Source organism: Cricetulus griseus, chromosome 5, assembly GCF_003668045.3.
Source record: "Cricetulus griseus strain 17A/GY chromosome 5, alternate assembly CriGri-PICRH-1.0, whole genome shotgun sequence".
NCBI lineage: Eukaryota > Metazoa > Chordata > Mammalia > Rodentia > Cricetidae > Cricetulus > Cricetulus griseus.
In genome coordinates this window covers 53,057,831-53,080,869 of record NC_048598.1, presented here as the reverse complement: position 1 = coordinate 53,080,869, position 23,039 = coordinate 53,057,831, and the positions used below count along the sequence as shown (strand labels likewise).

General features: G+C 44.3%; 1 protein-coding gene across 1 annotated transcript in view; it reads right to left on the bottom strand.

The window, feature by feature from the left end:
• Positions 1–18,115, bottom strand: part of LOC113835935 (maestro heat-like repeat-containing protein family member 7) — a 31,217-nt gene extending 13,102 nt beyond the window's left edge. The window contains exons 1-10 of the mRNA XM_027418076.2: positions 18,035–18,115; positions 17,563–17,685; positions 17,371–17,450; positions 16,875–17,004; positions 16,062–16,148; positions 8,672–8,779; positions 8,058–8,193; positions 7,196–7,284; positions 5,800–5,949; positions 2,677–2,831 (exon numbers count right to left, since the gene is read on the bottom strand). Of these exons, the coding sequence (XP_027273877.1) occupies positions 2,677–2,831; positions 5,800–5,949; positions 7,196–7,284; positions 8,058–8,193; positions 8,672–8,779; positions 16,062–16,148; positions 16,875–17,004; positions 17,371–17,450; positions 17,563–17,685; positions 18,035–18,115 (1,139 nt within the window). The remainder of the gene's footprint in view (positions 1–2,676; positions 2,832–5,799; positions 5,950–7,195; positions 7,285–8,057; positions 8,194–8,671; positions 8,780–16,061; positions 16,149–16,874; positions 17,005–17,370; positions 17,451–17,562; positions 17,686–18,034) is intronic.
• Between the last annotated feature and the right edge of the window lie 4,924 nt (positions 18,116–23,039).

The following is a 23,039-nucleotide window of genomic DNA, read 5'->3' as shown; positions in this document are numbered from 1 at the left end:
AAGAAAAATGGTAGTACAGGTAAAGAAAAATGGAAGACATGAAAGAATTCAAATAATTAAAAAAGATGCAGAAAAGAAGACTCTAAGCAGAGAGACAGACAGAAAACAAATCATAAAATGATACATAAATCTAAATAAACCATTAATTACTTTAATTGAAAATGGTCCAAATATACAAATTAAAAGGCATGGATTTTCAGACTGGATAAAAATGCATGACCTAGTTTTGTGGTAAAGTGTTTACCCAACACGCTTGAGGATTTCAGGTCAATCCCCACTACTACAAAACAAAACAAAAAACAATACAAACAACAACAGCCAAATATCCCAAAGATATTACTATATTCTATATAAAAGAAACTTATTCTAGATATATTAGTTACAATAAAAGAACAGAAGAACTAATGGGCTTTAGTCTGAAAGGTACAATTCCCTATATTAACAGGTTAAAAAGAAAATCACACAATCACTTCAATAGATGCAATTAAAAATTTAACTAAATTTAATCTCCACTTGTGATAAACACTCTGAACAAACTACAAATATAAAGAAACTTTCTTTTTTACCTTTAAAAACTTAATTTTTTTGTATTTTGTTGGGGGTCGGAGAGATGGCTCAGTGATTTAGGGCACATACTGCTCTAGAAGAGGACCCAAGCTCAGTTCCCAGCCCTCACATAAGACAGCTTCACAACCACTTACAATCCAGTTTCAGGGATCTGATGCCCTCTTCTGGCTCCTATGGTCATTATACTCATGTACACAAACTCACATACAGACATGTACATGTAACTAAAACTTAAAATGTGTGTGTGTGGGGGGGCTTAAAAGACAATTTGCTGTGCTGCAGAGGCAATTCAGCACTGGTTGCTCTTCCAGAATATCTGGCTTCCATCCCCAGCACCCACATGGCAACTCACAACCATCTGAACTCCAGTTCCAGGGAACCCAACACCTTCTTCTGGCCTGTGCTGGTACCAGGCATGCACAAGTTGCCCAGACATGCATGTAATCAAAAACACCATACGAAAAAATTAAATTAAAAAAAGACAACTTGTGGGAATCTATTTTTCCTTATACCATGTGGGTCCCAGGGTTTGAACGGGGGTCATCAGACTTGGTGGGAGTCAGTACCTTTACCTGCTAAGCCATACACATACTATATGGTTGTAGACACAGGACACTCTAGAAAAGGCAAAATGATGGGGACAGCAGACAAACTAGTGACTGCCAGCAGCAGAGGGGCGTACAGGAAGGGGCAGGTCCTAGAAAGACAGCACAGGAAATTGGGGAGGGGTGGTCATGGACATGCCATCATGGTTGTGGTGATGGTTATTGTGATCATACTTTCAGAGAATTCATATAACTATATGTTAAAAAGGTGAATTTGTTACACATATATTAACTTTTTTTTTGTTTTAGAGACAGGGTTTCTTTGTGTAGGCCTGGCTGTCCTGGAACCCCCTCTGTAGATCAGGCTGGCCTCGAACTCACAGAGATCTGCCTGCCTCTGCCTCTGCCCCTGCCTCCCAAGTGCTGGGATTAAAGGCTTGTGCCACCAACTTTAACTTTTATTTAAAAAAGAAAATTATAATATAGTATAGCCTTACAATATAAGATCAAGAAGCCATTAAAATTTTACTTATTAGAGGGTTATAACTTAGGAAATTCTATAATGAAAAAACACACAAATTTGTAAATATAGTATGGGCTTAACCACACATATATTATATATAATGAATACATATATACAACATATATACAATATAACACATGATATACAACATATAGCATATGTGTATTATATATGTTGTTTTTTAAAACACTGCTTTCAGAAGGTAGACAAAACATAAATTATCCTCAAATGATAAATACATATATTATATACAATATAACACATATATAGCATATAGCATACATACATTATATACAGTTTGGGGTTTGTTTTTTTCAAGACAGAGTTTCTCTGTGTAACAGCTCTGGCTGTCCTGGAACTTGCTCTGTAGATTGGGCTGGCCTTGAACTCACAGAATCCACCTGCCTCTGCCTCCTGAGTGCTGGGGTTAAAGGCATGCACCACTAACACCCGGCTATAATGTTTTTTTTTAAATGCTTTCAGAAGGTGAATTATACTCAAATGATGACAGAAGGTGCTATTGGCTGAAATTTAACACATTTTTTTTTTTTGCTTTGCCTTTTCTGAATTTTACATGCTTCCAAGATTTTCTGCAGTAAGGCAGATAGAATCACTCTGCTCCAAACAAATACGAAAGTATTCACTATTGAATACATTTTAAGAATAAACTAGGGGCTGGGGAGATGCATTTGGAGCTCCAATATCTACATAAAGTGGCATGCAGGAGAACTGGAGAGGCAGAGAGCCAAGTCCCTGGGGCTGAACTGGTGAGTTCCAAGTTCAGTAAGAAACCTTGTCACTGAAAGGTGAAATGTAGATAAGGAAAGACACCTGACATCTCAGTCTCCACACACGTGTACAAATCTGCACACACATGCAGACACTCTTGAACATGTACGCACACACACACACACACACACACACACACACACACAGAGAGAGAGAGAGAGAGAGAGAGAGAGAGAGAGAGAGAGAGAGAGAGAGATGCTCTTAAAAGGACAACTAGCGGCCTGTAAATTTGTAGCTGATGGGACAGATAACCTTTGTGACTGGTCCTGTATCTTGAACAGTGTCAAGATCACTTCTTCCGGTTGAGACTGGACCAGCAATTGGAAGGTCTTCTTTAGGGTACTCAGGACATTTTTGTCAGTGACTCTGTCTACGTGGTAGTAAATTAACTGGAGGATTTCTGACACCTGAAAGAACAGGGAGGGAGAGTTGTTTGTTTTATTTTATTTTGGACAGCAACACTAGCTGAGCGGAAGTCACCATTTAAAGTGTGGGCTGCAAACAATATAGTGTCAGGACCAAGCACAGCTCTATCCTGCTGTACTCTGCCCTGGCCAGGCACTCCCAGAGGACTGTGAGCCTGTGGCCTCCAGCCCTTCAGAAGGGCAGAGAGAAAGCAGCCATGGAGGGCCATAACATGTCTGGAACACGTGGCATGAAGAATGACTTGGGAAATGGAAAACAGGGTATATGGTTGTTGCATCAAAAGAGCCCTGTGGCCGGAGGGAATGGCTAGTTCTTCTGTTTACTGGTAGAGGCTGCTTCATGTTGGATGGCATGGAACCTGGAGTCACCATACCACTTGGATTTGAATGTCACCTCTGAAGTCACCTTTGTGACTTAGAGGACAATTTTCATCTTCTCTGTGTGTTGTGTCCTCACTTAGAAAACAAGAGAAATAATTTTATCTTCCTCAGCATCTAAGTTACGACATCTGCTTTGGCTAGAACAACACTTCTCAACCTGTGGGTTGTGACCCCTTTGGTGGTTGAATGACCCTTTCACAGGGGTCACATATCCAATATCTTGCGTAACAGGATATTTACAATACTATTTGTAACAGCAGCAAAATCACAGTTATGAAGTAGCAATGAAAATAATGTTATAGCTGGGGTCACCACAACATGAGGAACACGACGTGTTAAAGGGTCGCAGTATTAGGAAGGTTGAGAACCACTGGGTTCATACATTACCTGTCATGCAAGAAGTCCAGAAACTTCAATCTTCATGACTTTTGGCCTCTTTGGGCCTTTCCTCATTATTTTATTATTAGCTGTGCGTGTGTGTGTATGTGTGTCTGCTCTTAATTCTTTTTAAGTAAGCAGTTTGCAAATAAAAAGCTATGTTTAAAGAAAAAAAAACTGTCTAGGTTGAAGTTTGGGTATAACATGGTATATTCTCATCACTGGTTTATGCCATGAACCAAGGAGACAATAACTGGGTGTAACGGGAGAAAAATGACAAAAGATGGAGAGCTGCTTCTTTGCAGGATGCCAAGAATTGAACACAAGCCAGGGGCAAATATGGAATTCCATTTTTAGGATTGTTTATAAGATAGGATGACAAGTGTCTTTACCCTCTCTCCCTTGCATAGCTTTAAGACTCATTGTTCACATTTGATTATACAACAGCCATGTTGCTTACAGCAGAGTCTGACTGTCACCAGGTTCACTAGAGTACAATCTGAACACCAGGCTGAGTAGCTGGCCCCAGAGGCCCCTTCATCTCTAAAGGCCCATCAGTGGTCTGCTTTGAGGAACATGATCAGATGCCACAAAGGGCTGGCTATGTGTTTAGCTCCTGCTATTGTAACTTTCCAACTTTGTGATGGCTTGAAAACAATATATTGCTGTGGAATATTATTTTAGCTAGGTAAAGATATGTTACATTTGTTTATGCTGACGTTGTTAACAATGTACAGTTGTGTTACATTTGTTTATGCTGCCTTTGCTGACAATGTAAATATGTGTTGCATTTGCTTTTGCTGCATTTGTTTATTAAAAAAAAAGATGGGTTGCTGTTTCACCTTGCCTGCGTAAAGCACCTGATTGGTTTAATAAAAAGCTGAATGGCTAATGACTAGGCAGGAGAGGAATTGGGGAGCTGGCAGGCAGAGAGAATAAGTAGGAGGAGAATTCTTGGCATGAGGAAGAAGAAAGGAAAGAACCAGGAAGAAAGAGAGATAGATGCCCAGGGCTAGCCAGGCAGCCGCCAGGCAGCAGACACAGAGTAGGACATATGGAAAGAAAGGCAAAAGAGACCTATGGCAAAAGGTAGATGAAGAGAAACAGGTAAAGTTATAAGAGCTAGTGGGAAAAGCATAAGATAAGGCCGAGCATTCATAACTAATAAGAAGTCTCCATGTCATGATTTGGGAGCTGGCTCAAAAGAAAAAGGCTGGTGCAACACATATTCCTTAAAAACAATACTTTGAAGTTCCATCTTCTCTGGGGAGAGTAATAAGTGGAACAACATTCGTTGTTGGGTGGTAGCAGTGAGCTGCAATTTTGTTAGTCACCAGATGACAAGAGGAGACAGTGTGCTGCTAAGCCAGGCTGTTTGGTGGGCTAGGTGTGTTCTCAGCTTCCAGTATTTCAGTTTATTAGACTATCTGCCATTCAGTCAAGGCATACCTGAGTATATCTATGTTGTTGATGTATGAGTCGGAAATCCTCTACAGGTTCACACTTTGAACACTTGTTCCTCAGCTGGCAGCACTATTTTGGGAGGCTGTGGATTAGGGGGACCTAGCTAGTGAAAATCTGTCACTAGAGGCAAGCTTCTGAAGGCAACAGCCTGGCCCCTGGTTCCAGCACCCTGCCTTGCTTCCTAGTCTACTGCCATGGGGACAGGCTCCTCCACACACTCCTGCTGCCATGTACAGAGATTTTCTGTCATGTCTTCCCTGTCATGGTAGACTGAAACCCTCTGAAGCTGTGAACCAGAACAAACCTTCCCTTCCTAAAGTTGTTTCTGTCAGGCATTTGGTTGGTCACTAATATGTATACCTCTGCCTACCAGTGTTCTTGGCCATGCGTTCTCCCACATAAGTGAAGGAGCAGCTACAAACAAAATATATACACAATGTCTGGAAACGGGAAGGATGACCAAGGTCCTGGGAGCCAGTGGTACCCTTCCACTCTACCTTTGACACAATTCTTGCCTTCTTAATAGAGACGGGAGCCTGGTCATCACTACTTCATTTTTTCCCACAGAAATAACCTTCTGCACTATTGCAAAAACAACTTGCCATATAGGCTTTTCTCTCCAGAATTAAGGGACTTGGGATTCCTTCAGCTCAAGTTGATAGGAAATAGAACAAGACCCCCAAACAGAATAGAGAGGTTCTAAAGCCGTATGTCCTCCAACGCCTACCTTGGCAACTTCCGTAACAGGGCACTTCAGAATCACCTTTAACATCTTGGTGGCTGCCAAGGCATTATTTAAGTCACCACCGGTCATGGCCTCCATGGCCACTATGATCACATCGGCTCTCTCTTCAGGGGTCAGGTACTTCCTGAAGAACTGAAAGAAAAGTAGAACTCTCCATCCCAGCATCCCCCTTGAAGACGGCCCCCAAACATCGGGCATCCACAGAGACCCATCAGACAGGTCTCAGTTAGGAGGCAGCCTGGGAAACATCTGTGATTTGAGGTCAACTCCAAAGTGCCACCAACTCTGATGTCCCCGAGAAGGAGCAATAGTCCAGACAATGTGACACAGAGGATGATACCCAACGCCTTTTCATTTCTAAACTTGAAATGCAATTAGGTGAGGCCATTGGAAACATGTTCTGTGCCTAGTGGCTTTACAGCATTCCAAAGCAAGGAGAAAGCCAGACATGCCCCACATAGGAATGTGCAAATGTGATGCTCATTGGGGTCAAGCAACATTGGTGCCAACTCTATAGTGGTTCTATTGCTGGAATCTAGGGGGAGTGTGAATAAGACAACACTTGGTACCTTTGCCCTCTGGGACCTCACCATTAACCCGGATTGGGAAGTATGGAAGATGGTGTGGGGGGAAATGCTAAGAATGGCTGAGGCTGAAACTAGCTGGGAAAACTAAAAGGCTTCCTGGAGTCTAGTCCCAAGGAAAAAGGGACTAAGTTCCATCCATGAGGTAGAATGTGTGAGGTGGGGAGTGGGAAATGTGACTACGTGTCCTGCACTGAAGATGGGGGGCCAGCAGGAAGAGGAGACTGAATAAGGTCAAGGCAGGGGCAGGTATGGCAAGAACCAGACCCTGAAGGTCCTGGTAGACCAACTGAGGAGGTTCAGACCGTAGAGAAAGACAGCGGAGAGTTTGCATGACGTCTGAAGGGAATGTTATGAGGTTTGTGTTTTAGAAATGTTTTTCTGGCTGCACATAGAAAAGGTACAGCAGAAAGATGGCTGAAATGGAGCATTTAGGAAGAGGCTGCTGTAATGACTAGGCAAGAGGAGGCAGAGCAGTTAAGTGTGGTGTGGCTTTGGATGTGGAGAGGGATGGAAAGGAAGGAACAAAGGACGAATCCTGGATATCTGGCTGAGGTGATCTGGGTTGGCTGAGCTTGGAGACATCAGCACTTCTTTCTAAAACCACCTTAGTGCCCTCTAACTTTACACAGCTCAAGTGTCACTAGGAGAATTAGACACCTATCCTGAGAACTTGGACTTTGTAAACGCCTGTTTGTGGGATTGTTACTCCTACAATCTACTGCCCAGCCTCCTCTCTCCCCCACTAACCCTCCCACTCTGGGCATCCCGTGTACAGTGGGCATCTGGGTTACCAGTGTGAGATTCTGCATGTTGGCCATCCAATGTCCACGGAAATGCTTCTGCAAGTCCTTCAGGATGGTCTCTGTATTCGGTCTGATACCTCCGATCCAAAAACAGCAAGTAAGGGGCTAGACCTTATCAGAGGAAAAGGAACCCACACTCCCACCTCTTCTCTGAGAGCAATAGAGACAAATGGATTACACAGCATTGGCCCCAAAGAATAGAGGGAATTCCCTAGCATTCAAATAAAAGGTGAAGGGAGGGTGTGGGCTGGGACTCAAGCTGGCCCCTGTTGCTGTACTATGACAAAATGTGAACTTTGAGTCATTCCTGTGTGCTTAGCAGATTGTACCCCACTGAACCACAAGAAGCCAAGGTCTTGAAACTGCCTTTGTGGGGGGTGGGGGCGGGGGTGGGGTTTCCAAATGCCCTGGGTGCCTCTGTGACCATGACTGTTTGAAGCAGAAGGGCTTGGTCAAAAATCCCCACATTTGTTCCCCAAGAAAATATGCTTACTTCCCTAGTGTTACGAATATAGTCGGGATGGGACATCCAGGAAATATTGAAGAACCAAGTGGACCCCTATAAGTGGCTACAAGCTTAGATGCCCCCTCACAAGAACATCATCGAAAAGGACATATTATCAGAGATGGGGATGGCATTTACCCAAGTAAAATTTCTAGATTTGATCAGTTGATCACCCGGTCTCCCTGCATCATGTCCCCTCTCAGATGGCCCTGCTAGAAGGACCAACTTTCGGAGCGGGGCGGGGAGGGGGGGCGGGGGGGAGGAGGCGTATGTCTGAAACAGTGCAAGCATCCACTGACTCAGTGGATCCAGCTGCGAGAGGCCTCCCAGGCGCAGGTCACTTACTTCTCTGAAGCACAAGGATGGTGAACAAATAATACAGTGCCTCCAGTGCTCCTGAACTGATCTCCTGGCTGGGATTCAGGCAGAAGACGCTGAAGGTTCCAATCAACCTCCCCATTATAGAGAATGATACCATGTGCTGACGGGAAAGCAGAAATGGTTACCTCTTCTAATCCCGAGGGAGCTTCTCCCAGCTAAGGTCCCCCATCCCAAATCCCTCCTTCCTTCCACATTGCTTGATCATTGCCTCGATGTATCCCGTCCCTTCCTACCCCACACTGTCCTGGCCAAGGAAAGCAACCCTAGCCAACAGCAAGGAAAGGAACAGCTAACGCCCTGAAATACATTCATTACCCAGTGGGCACTGGGTCTCCATCAGCTGTCCAGGCCAAGGACTTCAACCAGGCTCATCAAAGTTTATTAGGTCCAGAACAGACAAAAGAACAAATCAAGTCTCTTGGTCCTCAAGGACAGAAATAAACACACATGCAGAAAAGTGGGACATACTCTGACTAACTGCCCTCCTGTTGCCCCTGCCGAACCCAGGCTCAACCAGCATCCCTCCACAGAGATGCAAGGCCTGCTGGGTCTGCCTTGCAGCAACCACAAATACTCACCAACAGTTCCGAGAAATTGCAAACAAACCTCAGCAATCGGGAAATAATGCCCAAGGCTCGTATCTGTTGGTGCACTTGGTCTGACAGCATTAACCAAGGTAAGATGATCTGCAGACAGGACACAGGGACTCAACAGGGCATGGAGCAGTGCTTCCTTCTTGGCTTGTCCTGTGTCTACAGCTGATAGCCAAAAAAAGACTGACAGCAAGAAGTTATTGCGGTTCACTAGAGGCGGGTCACTAGAGGAGCCCTGCCATCTGTGAATTTGATAAGGTAAGTTCTCATTCACTCCTGCTCCATCTGAGTCCCTTCACACAGGAGATGGCTCCAGGGAGAGCAAGGCATACCTTCAAGGGCAAGGAGGAGCAGTAAGAAACGGAAGACACCTCACCCCCACCTGCTAGGCCAGGCTCAGGAGTGAAGTGTCTCTGAAGGGTGAATTCAGAGCCAGCGGTTGCTAGGGCTCCATAATAACATGCTTCCAGTAAGGATTCTGTGGACAAGGACTCATGTCATCCTCCCGCAGTCCTTCGAGGTGGTATTTTTATTGTTGTTTAGGTTGAGGTCCCACCAGTGGGGACCTGCTTGGTGCTCACTTTTGAAAAGTGAGTCTGGGGTCAGAGCTGAGGAACAGGAACCTTTCTCCCGATCATGGACATTCATGTTTTGGTGGTGTATACCTTTAATCTCACCACCCATTTGCTGTATGTAATCTAGAGGCAGGGACAAGTGGATCTCGAATTGGAGGCTAGCCTGGTCTGCAGAGTGAGTTTAGGGCAGCCAAGGCTACACAGAGAAACCCTGTCTCAAAACAAAACAAAACAAAACAAAACAAAAACAAAACAAACAAAAAAACCCAACAACCCAAAAATAAATAAGTTATTTACTTAAAAAAATAAAAATAAATAAAAAGGAAAAAAAAAGCGCAGGGGTGTAAGAAAAGAAACAAAAAAGGTTGAGCTGAGACTGAGAACCACCCATACCTGGTATCCAATACAAACTCAGACTTTTCATAGATGTATACTGAAAATCTACAATGAACCTGGGCTGGGTAGCTCATATCCGTAACCCTAGCATTCAGGGGATAGAGGTAGGAAGACTGCTGTGAGTGTAAACCAAGCCTAAGCTATAAAATTTAGCCAATAGGAAGGAAGCCCTCAGATCAGTACCAGTTTTATTTCTTCACATCCAGTGAAGTATTTTTAACAACAGGGTCTTACCATCAAGTTCTGCTGGGTAACCATGGGCAACAAAAGCAGCCTGCGTTGTTTGAGGGGTCTATAGAAATACTGTTGGTCAACATCTTAAAGGAAAGTAACTCACACCTGGTGCTAGGTTTTTTTGTCTGACAGCCTATGGTGTCTGGTAAAGGCGTTATCCCTCTGTATAGAGGAACTCCATTTAAACTCTTTTTTTTTTTAAGATTTATTTATTATGTATACAGTGTTCTGCCTGCAGGCCATAAGAGGGCACCAGATCTCGTTATAAATGGTTGTGACAATGTGGTTGCTGGGAATTGAACTCTGGACCTCTGAAAGAACATCCAGTGCTCTTAACCTCTGAGCCATCTCTCTAGCCCCCCATTTAAACTCTTTACATATTGTTTTTATGTAGCTTCCCCCCAAATATATTTAGTGTTATTCTACTGTTCAAAGTCAAATTAAAATAAATTATGACACATTATGTTACCATAATTTTATACAATTTTTTTTCTAAATGAAGTAGTAAATATAATCCAAATTTTGTTTCATATAAAATAACTCATTTTCTGGCCATCCTAACAAAAGCAACCTACAGACTCTATGCAATCCTTACCAAAAATCCCAACACAATTCTTTACAGACTTTGAAAAGTCCATTCTCAACTTCCTATGGAAAAACAAAATTCTAAGCTAAAACAATCCTGAGCAATAAAGAAACTGCTGGAGGTATTCATCCCTAAATTCAAGTTGTACTACAGAACTATAGTAATAAAAACTGCATGGTGCTGGCATAAAAATAGACATGTTGATCAAAGAATCAAATTGAAGGCCCAGATATAAATCCATATACCTATGGACACCTAATTTTTGATAGGGAACCCAGAAGATCACACTGGAAAAAAGAAAGCATCTTCAAGAAATGTTACTGGTCAAACTTGATGTCTACATGTAGAAAAATGCAAGTAGGCCCATATCTATCATCCTGCACAAAACTCAACTCCAAATGGCTCAAAGACCTCACCATAAAACCATATACACAGAACCTGACAGAAGAGAAGGTGGTGATTAGCCTTGAATGCATTGGCAAGGAGGCAATTAGTACATACACTAAGATCAACAATTAATAAATGGGACCTCATGAGACTGAGTAGCTTCTGTAAGGCAAAGGTCACCATCAATAGGACAAAACGGCAGCATACAAAATGGGAAGAGATTTTTACCAACTACACATCTAACAGAGGACTAATACCCAAAATACATAAAGAATTCAAGAAACTAGATATCAAAAAATGAAATAATCCAATTAAAAATGGGGTATGGATCTAAACAAAGAACTCCTAGTAGAGAAATTTCAGGTGGCTGAGAAACATTAAAAGAGATGTTCACCATCCTTAGCCATCAGGGAAATGCAAATCAAAACTATTTTGAGATTCCATCTTACCCCTGTCAGAATGGTTAAGATCAATAATGCAAGTGATAGCTCATGCTGATGAGGATGTGGAGCAAGCAGAATCAATATAGCAGTTCCTCAGAAAATTGGGAATCAATCTACCCTAAGTCCAGCTATACCACTCTATCCTACCACAAAGACAATTGTTTAGCCATGTTCCTTACAGCTCTATTTATAATAACCAGAACCTGGAAACAACCTAAGTGTCCCTCCATTGAAGGATAAACAAAATATAGTATATTTACACAATGGAATATTACTCAGCTGTTAAAATAAAATGATATCATGAAATTTGCAGACAAATGGATGGAACTAGAAAAAAATCATCCTGAGTGAGGTAACACAGACCCAAAAAGACAAAATGGTATGTATTCACTTTTAAGTGCATATTAGCCATAAAGTAAATGATAACCAAGCTAGGTGTGGAAACCTAGTGCAATGGAAACTTACTGGAATCTATGAAGTAATAAAATCCTGACTAAGACAGAAGTTGGTACCAGGAAGTGGTGTAGTACTGTGATAGGCCTGGCCATGATTTTATTTGGAGGAATGTGGACTTTGGAACTTTGGATGAGAAAAGCAGTTGACCACTTTAAGTGGGGCTTAATGGCCCATACTAGTAGAAGCACAGAAGACAGTGGTGCTGAGGGTGATTTGAACTATGATGGCCTGGCTCAAGAGGTTTCAGAGAAGAAGAATGCTAGTATGTGACCTAGAGACTATTCGTGTGATATTTTGGTGAAGAATGAGGCTGCTTTCTGCCCTTGTCCAAACAATTTGCCCGAGGCTAAGTTTAATAGCTTTGGATTAATTGGGTTTGCAGAGGAGATTTCAAAACAACCTAGTGTGGACTGTGTTGTATGGTTATCAGTGGCCACACTTATGCAGATCTATAATGAAAAGGAGCATGCTGAGCAAGGAAAGTTACAAAATGTACAATTTGAGGAAAGGGTGGGCACCAGGGAGAGGAATGGAGCTAAGTCCTGTGTTCAGGGAGACAGGATTAAAGAAAAGCCAGATATTAAATAGAATAAAGGGAGTGGTGACCTCAGGGGAAGCCCTCGTGGCTAAGCTTCCAACTTGTGAAAAGGAATTAAAGATTAGGTCCAGACGTGGTGGTATATCCCTTTAATCCCAACACTCAGGTGACCGAGCCGAGAAGATTTCAGAGTTCAAGGCCATCCTGGTCTACAAAGCAAGTTCCAGGACAGAAAAGCATAGGAAATGAAGGAGACCATCAAAAACAGAGAGTTGGTGAAGATGTAATTGAATGAGGGGGGCATGTTCCAGCCTCAGAAAGCAGCAGGCTAGGTGGTTGTGGCTTTAGAGTCAAGGATAGAAGAAAGGGGCTATGGAATCTCCCTCTGAGACTAAGGAAATCCGTTGAGCCCAGGCATATGTCAGGGATGTCTCTGCATGGGAGGCCTAGAGAGGCCATTGTGTAAAGCTATGAAGGTGAAGCCTGGATTGCCTTGGAGAACCCAAAATGTAGGAGATGCCAACGCCATGGGATACCTGCTGAGGAAAGCTGCTAACAGGGAGTGGAATCATCTCAAGAGAAAGAAGTGTGTTGCAGTCAACAATACTGAAGAGTTGGGAATCTGAAGAGCATTTTAACATCAGACACGGAGATGAAGAGTTTGGAGTTTGCTCAGCTGATTTTTGGTCTTGGTTTGGTCTAGTATTTCCTCACTATGCTCCTTTTTGAAACTGTAATTTATGTCCTGTGCCATTATATGTGGGAAGTATGTGAGCTGCTTTTTCATTTTGATTTTACAGGAGATTACAATTAAGAGACTTCATGAGTCTCAGAAGAGACTTTGAACTTTTAAACAAGTTTGAGACTGTTATAGACCATGGGGACTTTTGAAGTTGAACTAAATGAATTTTGCTTTATATTATGGCTACAGGCCTATGGGGGTCAAGGAGTGGAAAGTGGTGGTTTGAATAGGAAGGGCCCCCATAGACTCATGTGTTTGAATGCTTGGTCCATTGGGCGTCACCTTGTTGGAGGAAGTGTATCACTGTGGGGGTAGGTTTTGAGGTCTCAGAAGCTCACAGTCTCCTTCTATTGCCTGTAGATCAAGATGTAGAACTCTCAGCACCTTCTGTAGCACCATGTCTGCCTGCACACTACCGTGTGTCCCACCATGACAATTATTGACTAAACCAATCAAACTGTCAGCTAACGCCAATTAAATGTTTTCCTTTATAAGAGTTGCCATGGTCATGCTGTCTTTTCATAGCAACAGAAACCCTAACTAAGACAGTGATCCCTATGAGGACTCCTAGTAATGCAGGATCTATAGTCCCAACTGACCATCTATTGTAGCAAGACAAGGCTCCCAGTGGTGGGTCTGGGTTACATTCATTGAGTTGTTGGCCAAGGGAGTCCTATGGAAATCCTCCCAACAGCCTAGGCTGATGCTAAGACAAAAGATTGCTCTCCACAAACTGATGGCAAGGCCCCATTGACAAGGACAATATCTACACAACTCATTGAACATAGAGAAATTGAGCTGATACCTCCATGGAGCCTTTGCCCCTACATTCTAGTGTCTTTGGTGCAAGAAGGTACTCTGAGGCTACTGAAAGAGAAATGTGGACACCCACCCAGCTGCAAAACCTTTGGCTTACAATCTGTTGTGCCTACAAAATATGCTAGGGCAATGGTGGCATAGAACTTGTGGGAGTAGCCAACCTATGTCTGATTTTACCTAAGGCTGACTCCACAAGAAAGAACCCATACTGACACTGCTAGGGTAACCAAGAACCAGAGACTAGACATCCCAGAGACTTGGTAAGATTAAACACTACTGGTCAAAAAAACTATTAATAAAATGGCTCCTAATGGTATTCTGCTACACTCATAAATCGGTGACTTTCACAATCCTCATCAGAGAGGCTTCCCCAGGCAGCAGATGGAAACAGATTCAGAGACCCACAGCCAGACATTATACAAAGAGAGAGAGTAAATTGGAGATCTCCATCAAACCCCTCCCCTCAGAGCTCAGGGAATCCCAAAGAGGAGGAGGAAGGAAAATTCTAAGAGGGGATGGAGGACACCAGGAGAACACGATCCTTTGAATCAACTAAGCAAGGTGCATATGAGCTCACAGAGACTGCAGCATCAAGCACAGCACCTACGCAGGTCTACACCAGGTCCTCTGTGGATGTATTATAGCTATTAGCTTAGTGTTATTATGGGACTCCTGACTATGAGAAAGTGTGTCTCTGACTCTTTTCCTCCTTTTGGGTTGCTGTGTCCAACTTTGGTATGAAAGATTTTTTGTTTGGTTGATTGGGTGGTTGGGTGGTTGGTTTTTTGAGTCACGAATACTCTGTGTAACAACCCTGGCTGTCCTAGAACTCGCTTTGTAGACCAGGCTGGCCTTGATCTCACAGAGACCCGCCTGCCTCTGCCTCCCAAGTGCTGGGATTAAAGGCGTGCAGCACCACCGCCCAGCCTGATATGAAAGTTTTTACTTCACCTTAGTATATTATATTTTGTTAAGCTTCATTGTTATCTCTTAGAAGCCCCTTTTTTTCTAATGAGAGACAGAAAGGAAGTGGATCTGGAGGGGAGGGCCGGTGGGGAAGAAATGAAAGGAGTGGAAACTATAAATCAGGACATATTGTGTGAGAAAAGAATCTATTCTCAGAGAGAGAAAGAGAAAAATAGAGGCAGTTACTTTGAATAAATAATGAAAAATAAAAATAAAACAAAATAATCCATTTTTATGAAAGGCTGAAACTCTAGCATGGTGCTGTTTTATTTTCTTTTGTTATATGTAGTTAAGACAAAGTCTCACTGTGTAGCCCAGGCTGGCCTCGAATTCACTGCAATGTCCCTGCTTCTGCATTTCACTGCTATATTTATAGACACATACACTACGCCTGGCACCGTTTTCCTTTGGAGAACAAGAAACCTCCTAATGAATGCTGAGGACTTCATGATGACCAGAACTAGAGCTCAGTGCCTCCCTTCCCCCATGAACTCCAGGAATAACAGGGGTTTGTTATTGCATTCACAATGAAGTGTCTATAAAGCACAGAAATGCCTCTCCACAAACACATGAGCAGCACTACGTTCCAAAGCACTATGTTACTCTCCCAAATACAAACAAGTGCCTCATCTGGATGAAGCCCTCGTCAAGACCATCTTATGAGATTCCCAGACACTCTTATCTCTATTTGTAATCATACAGAATTTTAGGCAAAATATCTTAGCCCAGTCAATAGGCATTTTGCTCATGAACATTATTTTCAATGGACTCTTGCTATCTTCTTAATTCAAACTCATTTTCAGGTAGTGAAAATTTGCCAAAGCTAAGAATATTTTAAGTCAACTAAAAAAAAGCAAAAGCACTTGATAAGGCTTCCAGTCTCATAGACGAGTTAGCTTAAGGGTGAACACTGATCTCCAGCCCAGAGCAGTGACAGCAAGGGAAAACACACTAAGAAGATTCAAGGACATAAATATGATCACTGCTAATGCCCCACCATGCCCAAGTTCTTGATGGAAAAGGCTCCTCAGCCTGATGACTGTGGTCCCCAAATGTCACCCTCAGAGCACCTTGGGGGAGACACAGGACTGCATCCTCCAATGAAGTTTGCGCATGCTGGGGCTTGAGAATCTTGGAACTAGAGGAGCACCTGACTGTTGTCATATTCCTTTCCTGCCTTAGTCAGCGTACAGTACAAGAGCAGTGTGGGGTTCTGGTATTAGAGGCACCTACCTCCACGAAGTTTTGCAGAATAAGCATGTCGGGGCTCCTATCTTCCATCACAAGAGCTTGTAGCATGTCATCCAAGGCCTGGGTTGTCTGAGAATCAAGGAGACATCGGTGTACAACAGGATGACTGTCACGTGGCTTGCTGAGCTTCCTGAGAACACTCCCTCCATCTCTTCTATAGGGTAAAGGAGCAGGGAGCCAGCGTAGTTCTGTTGTCCTCGCATCTGCTCACATACCAGTTACATTCTGGTTTTCCTTAGTGTTGAACTTTCTCAGCCTTACTAAAGGTGGGATCAGGCTCATCTTTAATTGTAGCCAATAGTGAAATGCAGGCTGTAGGCATTTCTTGCCAACTAAGACAGCCTGTTGGGATTCTCAGTATTAGAGAGTAATATTACCAGTTTATGGAGACTCCTATGTTTTATTTTTGCAATTCTGGGAACTGAACCCAAGACCTCGTAGGTGCTAAGCAAGAGCTTTACCGCTGAGCTATATTCCCTAGTCCAAATTTTAAAACCAAATATCATTGGGAAAATAATTTGCCAATTATTCTATATAATCTATGGTTTTTATTGCTAGACTATCTAAGACTAAGGCTGTCATGTGGACTTCAGAGAGAAGAGATATGGACAACGACCATTCCTTCGGAAGCCCAGAATGACAGCAAGTAGAATGGAGGCCATGGGGCTTTGGTCTCCTGAGGGAGGGGTCAGAGCAGGAGGAAGGCCAGCAAGCCAAGCAAGCAGGAGGTGGTCACCCAGACAAAGCTATCCCCATGGAGATCTTCAGCAAGAGACTGACAACAACGGTGGTTACCTGGAGGTAGAGACTAGCACTCTCCTTTCGGTCTAGACTGGGCATGATGAGAGGCAGGGCGAATAGGCTGGTGATGCTAACATTAACTAGGTCCAGCTTCTGGCATAAGTGGAAAGGTGGCTTCACCTGGCTTGGAGAAGAATCAATGAATAACAAGGGACTTAGGGGGTCCTGTGTGAGCCTGAGGTATATTTTCAGAATCCCCTGGGGGAAACTGCTCTGCTACTCTCTGAGGTACAGAAAACTGTGGACCACTTTACAGTGATTCCTTGTCAGGATAGGAGATCACTGAGTAAGGAGGCTTCCTACAATAGGTGTCTCAATAGATTTCCAAAAGGTGTCCCTGGTCCCAGGATGCAGGCAGATGAAGTGGCAACCATAGACTTTGTCATTTTTAGCCTCCAGTTAAGTTCCCAAACTTGTCCTGTCTTCCCAACCCAAATGTTCTTAGGACCAGAATCCCTGGGGGCTGGGAGAGGGTCCGTGGGGAAGGAACCTCAGGGCCACGATGCAGAGCATGGCTTGCTGACGCACACAACTGTCCAAGGTCTCGATGGGTTCTTCCAGGATGAGTGTCTAGAAGAACCAGGAAAAGTGAGAATTTACCTCAGAGAGGTTACCAGTCCTCCATTTTACAACTGTCACCTTCAACCCGGAGTGACCAACCAAGAGTTATGTTCTTTCTCACCTCAATTTTCTTTGCTAGAAGGGTTTTAGAATAATAGTTATTCATGTTGCCATTTGCCTGGTCACGTACAACACTGCTCAAAATTAACACCGCATTCAGGAAACTCAGCTTGTCTGTCACGGACTAAGGCAGAAGACAAAACCAGTCTCAGGGCAGAACCTGAGACCTGCACTCCACACTGTGCCCAGTCTCAACTGGACCAAAGTATAGATGATGGCTCAGTGCTAGACATCACTGATATTTCTACCCTTGTAGGCTTCTGGGGACAGTAGGGCAGAGTCTAAAGGAATGTCCTTTAGAGAAGAAGGGTACTGCCACCCTGTTTAGTGGCCTGGACTCCAAGTTTTCCCCCAGATCAAGAGCCACGAATGAGTTGACATTCTGGTGGCTTCAGGCTAGGTCTAGGGAAAAATGGACCTTCAGATTCTCCACCTTGCTCCTCAGTTCTCAGAGTCTTAGAGAATCCCCTTACCAACTGGCCTGGTTCCATGAAGTTCACAATCAGCTGGTAGGCTTCCTTTTCTGATTGGCACAGTCCTGAAGGGGGTGTCATTGAAGGAGATTAGCTGATTTTATCAGGTGGGCAAGGAAGGGACAGCCACTCTTCCTCTCCCCTCCACTGAGAAGACTAGAAAACCACCAAGGTGCAGCATGGGTGTGCACAGCACCTGTCACATGAACTTCAGAAGTCAACATGGAAAGCATTCAAGTGTGGACTTAAGACTTTCTGCATCAGGTGTGGTCACTGATTCAAGAATGATTGGTAAGGGGGAAGGCTTTAAGTCATTCTCAGCATCCCACAGATATCTAGGACTGTCCCACACTGCCTTTGGAATTCCTGATTCGAGTCAGCCTTGTGAGTCTTTCTTGTCAACTGGGGGGAATGAGCATATGCTTAAGGGCTTGCTCCAATGAGAATCGAAGACAGAGTTTAGGAGGGAGGCTAGGAAAAGAATTCAGAAGGGCTAAGGCAAAAGAAAGAAGGTTATGACAGTGTGCACCTGCCTCTTCCTCCTGAGTGCTGGGATTAAAGTTATGTGCCACCACCACCAGGCTGAAAAAAAAAATCCTTCAGAGGGATCAGTTGAGAGACTGAAACCATAGCCCAGAGAGACAAATGGCAGCACACAGTGAGGGAGGTGATAGCACTAAATTGTCAGATCTGGAATTTATTTTGATGATCAGTAGAAAAAGATAATGGACAAGACGTAAGTATGAAAGCTAGAAAGAAGTCAAGGTTGTTTAGGGTTAGGAGTGTGACTCAGTGGTGGAGCTCAACATGCTAAAGGCCCTAAGTCTGATTCCCTGCTACAACTACTAAACAAAAATTAATTAGGCATAGCATTACACACCTGTAATCCACGAACTTGGGAGATAGACATAGGAGGATCTTGGATTTGAGAGCACCCTGGGCTATATAAGTTGAGTTTCTGCGCCTGCCTAGGCTTCAGAGTAAAATCATGTCTCAAAAAATAAAAATGGATACAAATGCAAACAAAGCCAAAACAGATAGTGCAGTGGCACACACTTGTAACTCTGGTCCTTAAGAGACTGAGGCAAAAGAACCAGTGCAAAGGTGATGCCAACTTGATCTACAAAATGAACTCCAAGCCAGCCAGTGCCACAGTACTAAATAGCAAGACTCTGCCTGGAGAAAACAAAAAACAAACAAACAAAACAAAAACACCAGCAGATTAAATTTTTTTGGCCCAAGAAACTAGAAGGATTGGGTTGCCATTTGTTGACCTGAGGAGAGCTGAAGGTGGTAGTAAAGACTGGGTTCAGTTGGAGCATGGAACATGTTGATTTTGAGATGTCTACCAGCCATCAAAGTTCAGGTATCAATAGACTTTTGGATAGGGCATGGTGACACTTCCCTGAACTCGTAGCCATCATAAGGTTGAGGCAGGAGAATCACAAGCTTGAGTAATGTAGAAAGACTGTCTAGAAGAAGAAAAAGAGAAAGAGGAAGGGAAGTGGGGAAGGAGGAGAGGAAGAGGGAAGGGAAAAAAGAAAAGGCCAACAAAATAACAGCAAGTAAAGGTGATAGCCACCAAGGCTGACAGCCTGAATTCCATCTTCTGGCCCACATGGAGAAAACCTACTCCTGTAAGTTGTCCTTTGACCTCCACACATAATGCCATAGCAAGCATGCACACATACAATGTGCATGCACACACACAGTAAAGAAATAAAGGACATTTAAATTTAAAATGACTGGCCAGGCAGTGGTGGTGCTTGCCTTTAATCCCAGCATTTGGGGGCAGAGGCAGGAGGATCTCTGTTGAGTTCAAAGCCAGCCTGGTCTAGAGAGCAAGTTCCAGGACTGGCTCCAATAGATACTGAGAAACCCTGTCTCAAAAAACAAAAGCAAAATCAAAACAAAGGTTAAAAAGACTGGGGGTGTAAGAACTTGCTGATCTGAAGCAGGTGTCTGTTAGGAGGTTGTTGGCCTGGGGGTGATAAGGAAAGATCAGCTCTGATTACCCTGAACATCTAGTTGTCTTTAGGTGAGCTATGGCCAAGATCTTAGACGTCAGCGCCCAGCTGAGCTCAGGACTCTCAGGGAGGCAAGCTTGCAAAAGGGACAGGCCTCTAGAGACTAGAGCTATGGAAGGGGTAGCCAGAAGCAAGCAGACATGTACCCTTTGAGGGGCATCACCAGCAAGGGCCAGGCAATCATCCTTATCCTCACTTCCAAGTGGCAGTGAGATGAGAGATGCCCCTGCTTGGGGATAACTGCTCACCTGACAAGCTTGCATTCGGCAAGTAATCATAATTTGATGTAAGAGATGTTGTTTTGCTCTGGATTCTGTCGGTGTGTGAGTTGAACTGCATACCCAGCGACTTGTGATGAGACTAGCAGCAGGCTTGGTGAGAGGTGGATCTCCCTAGGGATTCAGGGTTAGTATAGAGGGAGGCTGCAGGAGACAGCCTGACCATTTACAAGAAAAGGATGGGGTTGGAGATGTAGTTCAACAGCAGAGCACTGCTCTTAGCCTTTGCATGTACTGAGGCTCTAAATTTATCCACAGTCCCAGGGCAGAGTGCAGAAAACAACAGAACAACTACAGGAAAAGAATTGACCCAACAGTGCTGGGTCCCCTTTGCCCCCTCCCTACTTTATCTGTTCCCTCAGGGGAAGGTGCACGGCACGACCCAAAGGCTCTTGATTCCTTATGGCTTGTGCAGGCATCTTCCATCCAAGGATATCCCCTGGGGACATCTCAGAATCAAGCTGGCTCCCAGGGAAGTTTCCATCTGTGGTTCTAGGCATCTTCAGGTCAAATCCTGAAGCTGCTCTGAGCAGATGCTTCATTCCGGTTCCCTGGGATTCATCATCCTACTTCTGCCCTCTGGTAGGGGAGCTAAGTAAGCCATATGCCTGCCCCTCCCAAACATGGCCCAGCAGAACTAGCCTGTGGACTGGAAGGAATTGCTGCTGCCCAACCAGGTCCTCACACTGGCACACTTCATGGCTAGCTGCTTAGAAGAACTTCGATATTCCCTCCCTTTTTTTCTTTTTTGCCCCCTCTTCAACCTTCCTTGTCTCCCAGACAGATTATCACAGATTATTAAAACCTGATATTGGGTCAGGTTTTTCCTGGAGTTGGGAGTGGGGGCTGGAGATATGGCTCAATAGTTAAGAGTGTTGGCTGCTCGTCTGGAAAACCTAGGTTCCATTACCAACGCCCTCATGGTGGCTCACAGTAACTCCACTTCCAGGGAATCTGATGCCCTCTTTGAGCCAAAGTAGGTACTGTATACACATAATGGACATACAGACAAAACACCCATACACATTAAAAAAAGAAAGTCTAAAAATGTATTTCCTTGGCCTAACAGATAACAAGTAGCTAAAATACAAAATCAAATACATGCCTACCATGTATGAAAAACCAGGTTCCATCCCCAACCCAGCAAAATAAAGTTCAAACTCACCACAGATAAGTTAAATCCAAAATTAAGTTCCTACTGCCCACAGCTAACAGTTAAATTGATGTTCAGGTCTGAGGTAAGGATGTTCACAATTTCTCTCTAGAGTTCCTGGAACAATATCCAACGTGGAATAACACCCCCAGGCCTAATGAAGCCAGGCCCTTGAAGGTCAGATTCCCACAGTCCCTAGGGCTGGGCACTCAGGGCTGGGCTGGAGTCACCCCTGTATAACCATCTCCCTGACCCTTTGTGACCTACCTCTTCCTTGACTGTGGAGAGGGCCAGGCAAAACAGAGACCCCTTTACCTGACACATGTTACCTCAGACTCAGGCCAAAGTTTCTCCTGAGGCTTCAGTCATAGGGGGCACTCTGATGCCAGGTCCTTTCACCCTACAGGTGAAAGTCGCAGTCTCCCCCACATCGCCCACCCCATGGTGGACGGACTCGCTGTGGGCTCTTTGCAGAAACACAGAAGGGGTTATGGACAACCCTTCCTCACACAAGGAAAGCCTGTTTTTCCAGCCACAAGGAACAGTTTCTCAAAAACATCTAACCACTGCTTGGCTGAGGCCATTTGAAACCAGAGGTTAGGCTGTCACAAATTCTGAACTCTCTGGAAGAGGTGACTTCCAAATCAGAGCTCCCTGGAGACCTCAAGGGGCTGTGGAGGATTCCCTTTGTTCAGAGGAGCAGCTTGGGTCTCCCTCTGCCACCCTACCTGCTCCTTAGGGACATGGCCAGACCAGTTGGAAAGGTCAGGCAGACACCTCAGGGAGTCGTGTACAGCCTTTGTTCAGAACACACACACACACACACACACACACACACACACACACACACACACACACACACACACACACACACAAAATCCCTTCATCTTCAGCTGGGCCAATCAGACTTTATTGAAGTATTTGGCACAATGTTGCACAGTCGGGCACAACCACTATGCAAACACACGGAATAGCTGTTAGGTAAGACCAATAAGTTAATGTGAAGGATGCTCAGGTGGAGGAAGAGACTGGCACTCAAAGATCTCCCAGCTCTGTGACCTAGGATCTAAGGCACTTAGGGACCCAGAGAACACACTGGGGGGAGGGGAGCATCTATATACTAGGGGAGAGGCTAAGAAGCCAGACAAACCAAAACAGGGCTTCCACACACAATGTGGAGGGTGGAGCTGTAGGATGTAGTGAGAATACAGTGACAGAAATGTCCTATGCATCCCCTCAGGCTCCTCTTAGCTCCCTAATTCCTAACCCTGCCCCTCCCCCAGCCCCAGCGCAATGGGCCAGTTTTCTCACCAGCGGGAGAAATAGACCATTAGAGTCAGACATCAGTGTTCATCCAGTCCAGGGGAGAACGGGAGAAGTGCTCCAGTGAGGAAGGCCACACAAAATCAAAATCGCTACCTTCCTAGCTGCTCCTAGGCAAGATGCCTACCTGGGCATCTGACCCAGTAGCAAAGGAGGCCTAAGGATCAAAGTGTGCCACTGGTCTAAGCACAGGCAGCTTCCTGGCTTGCCTGGTCTCAGGAGTT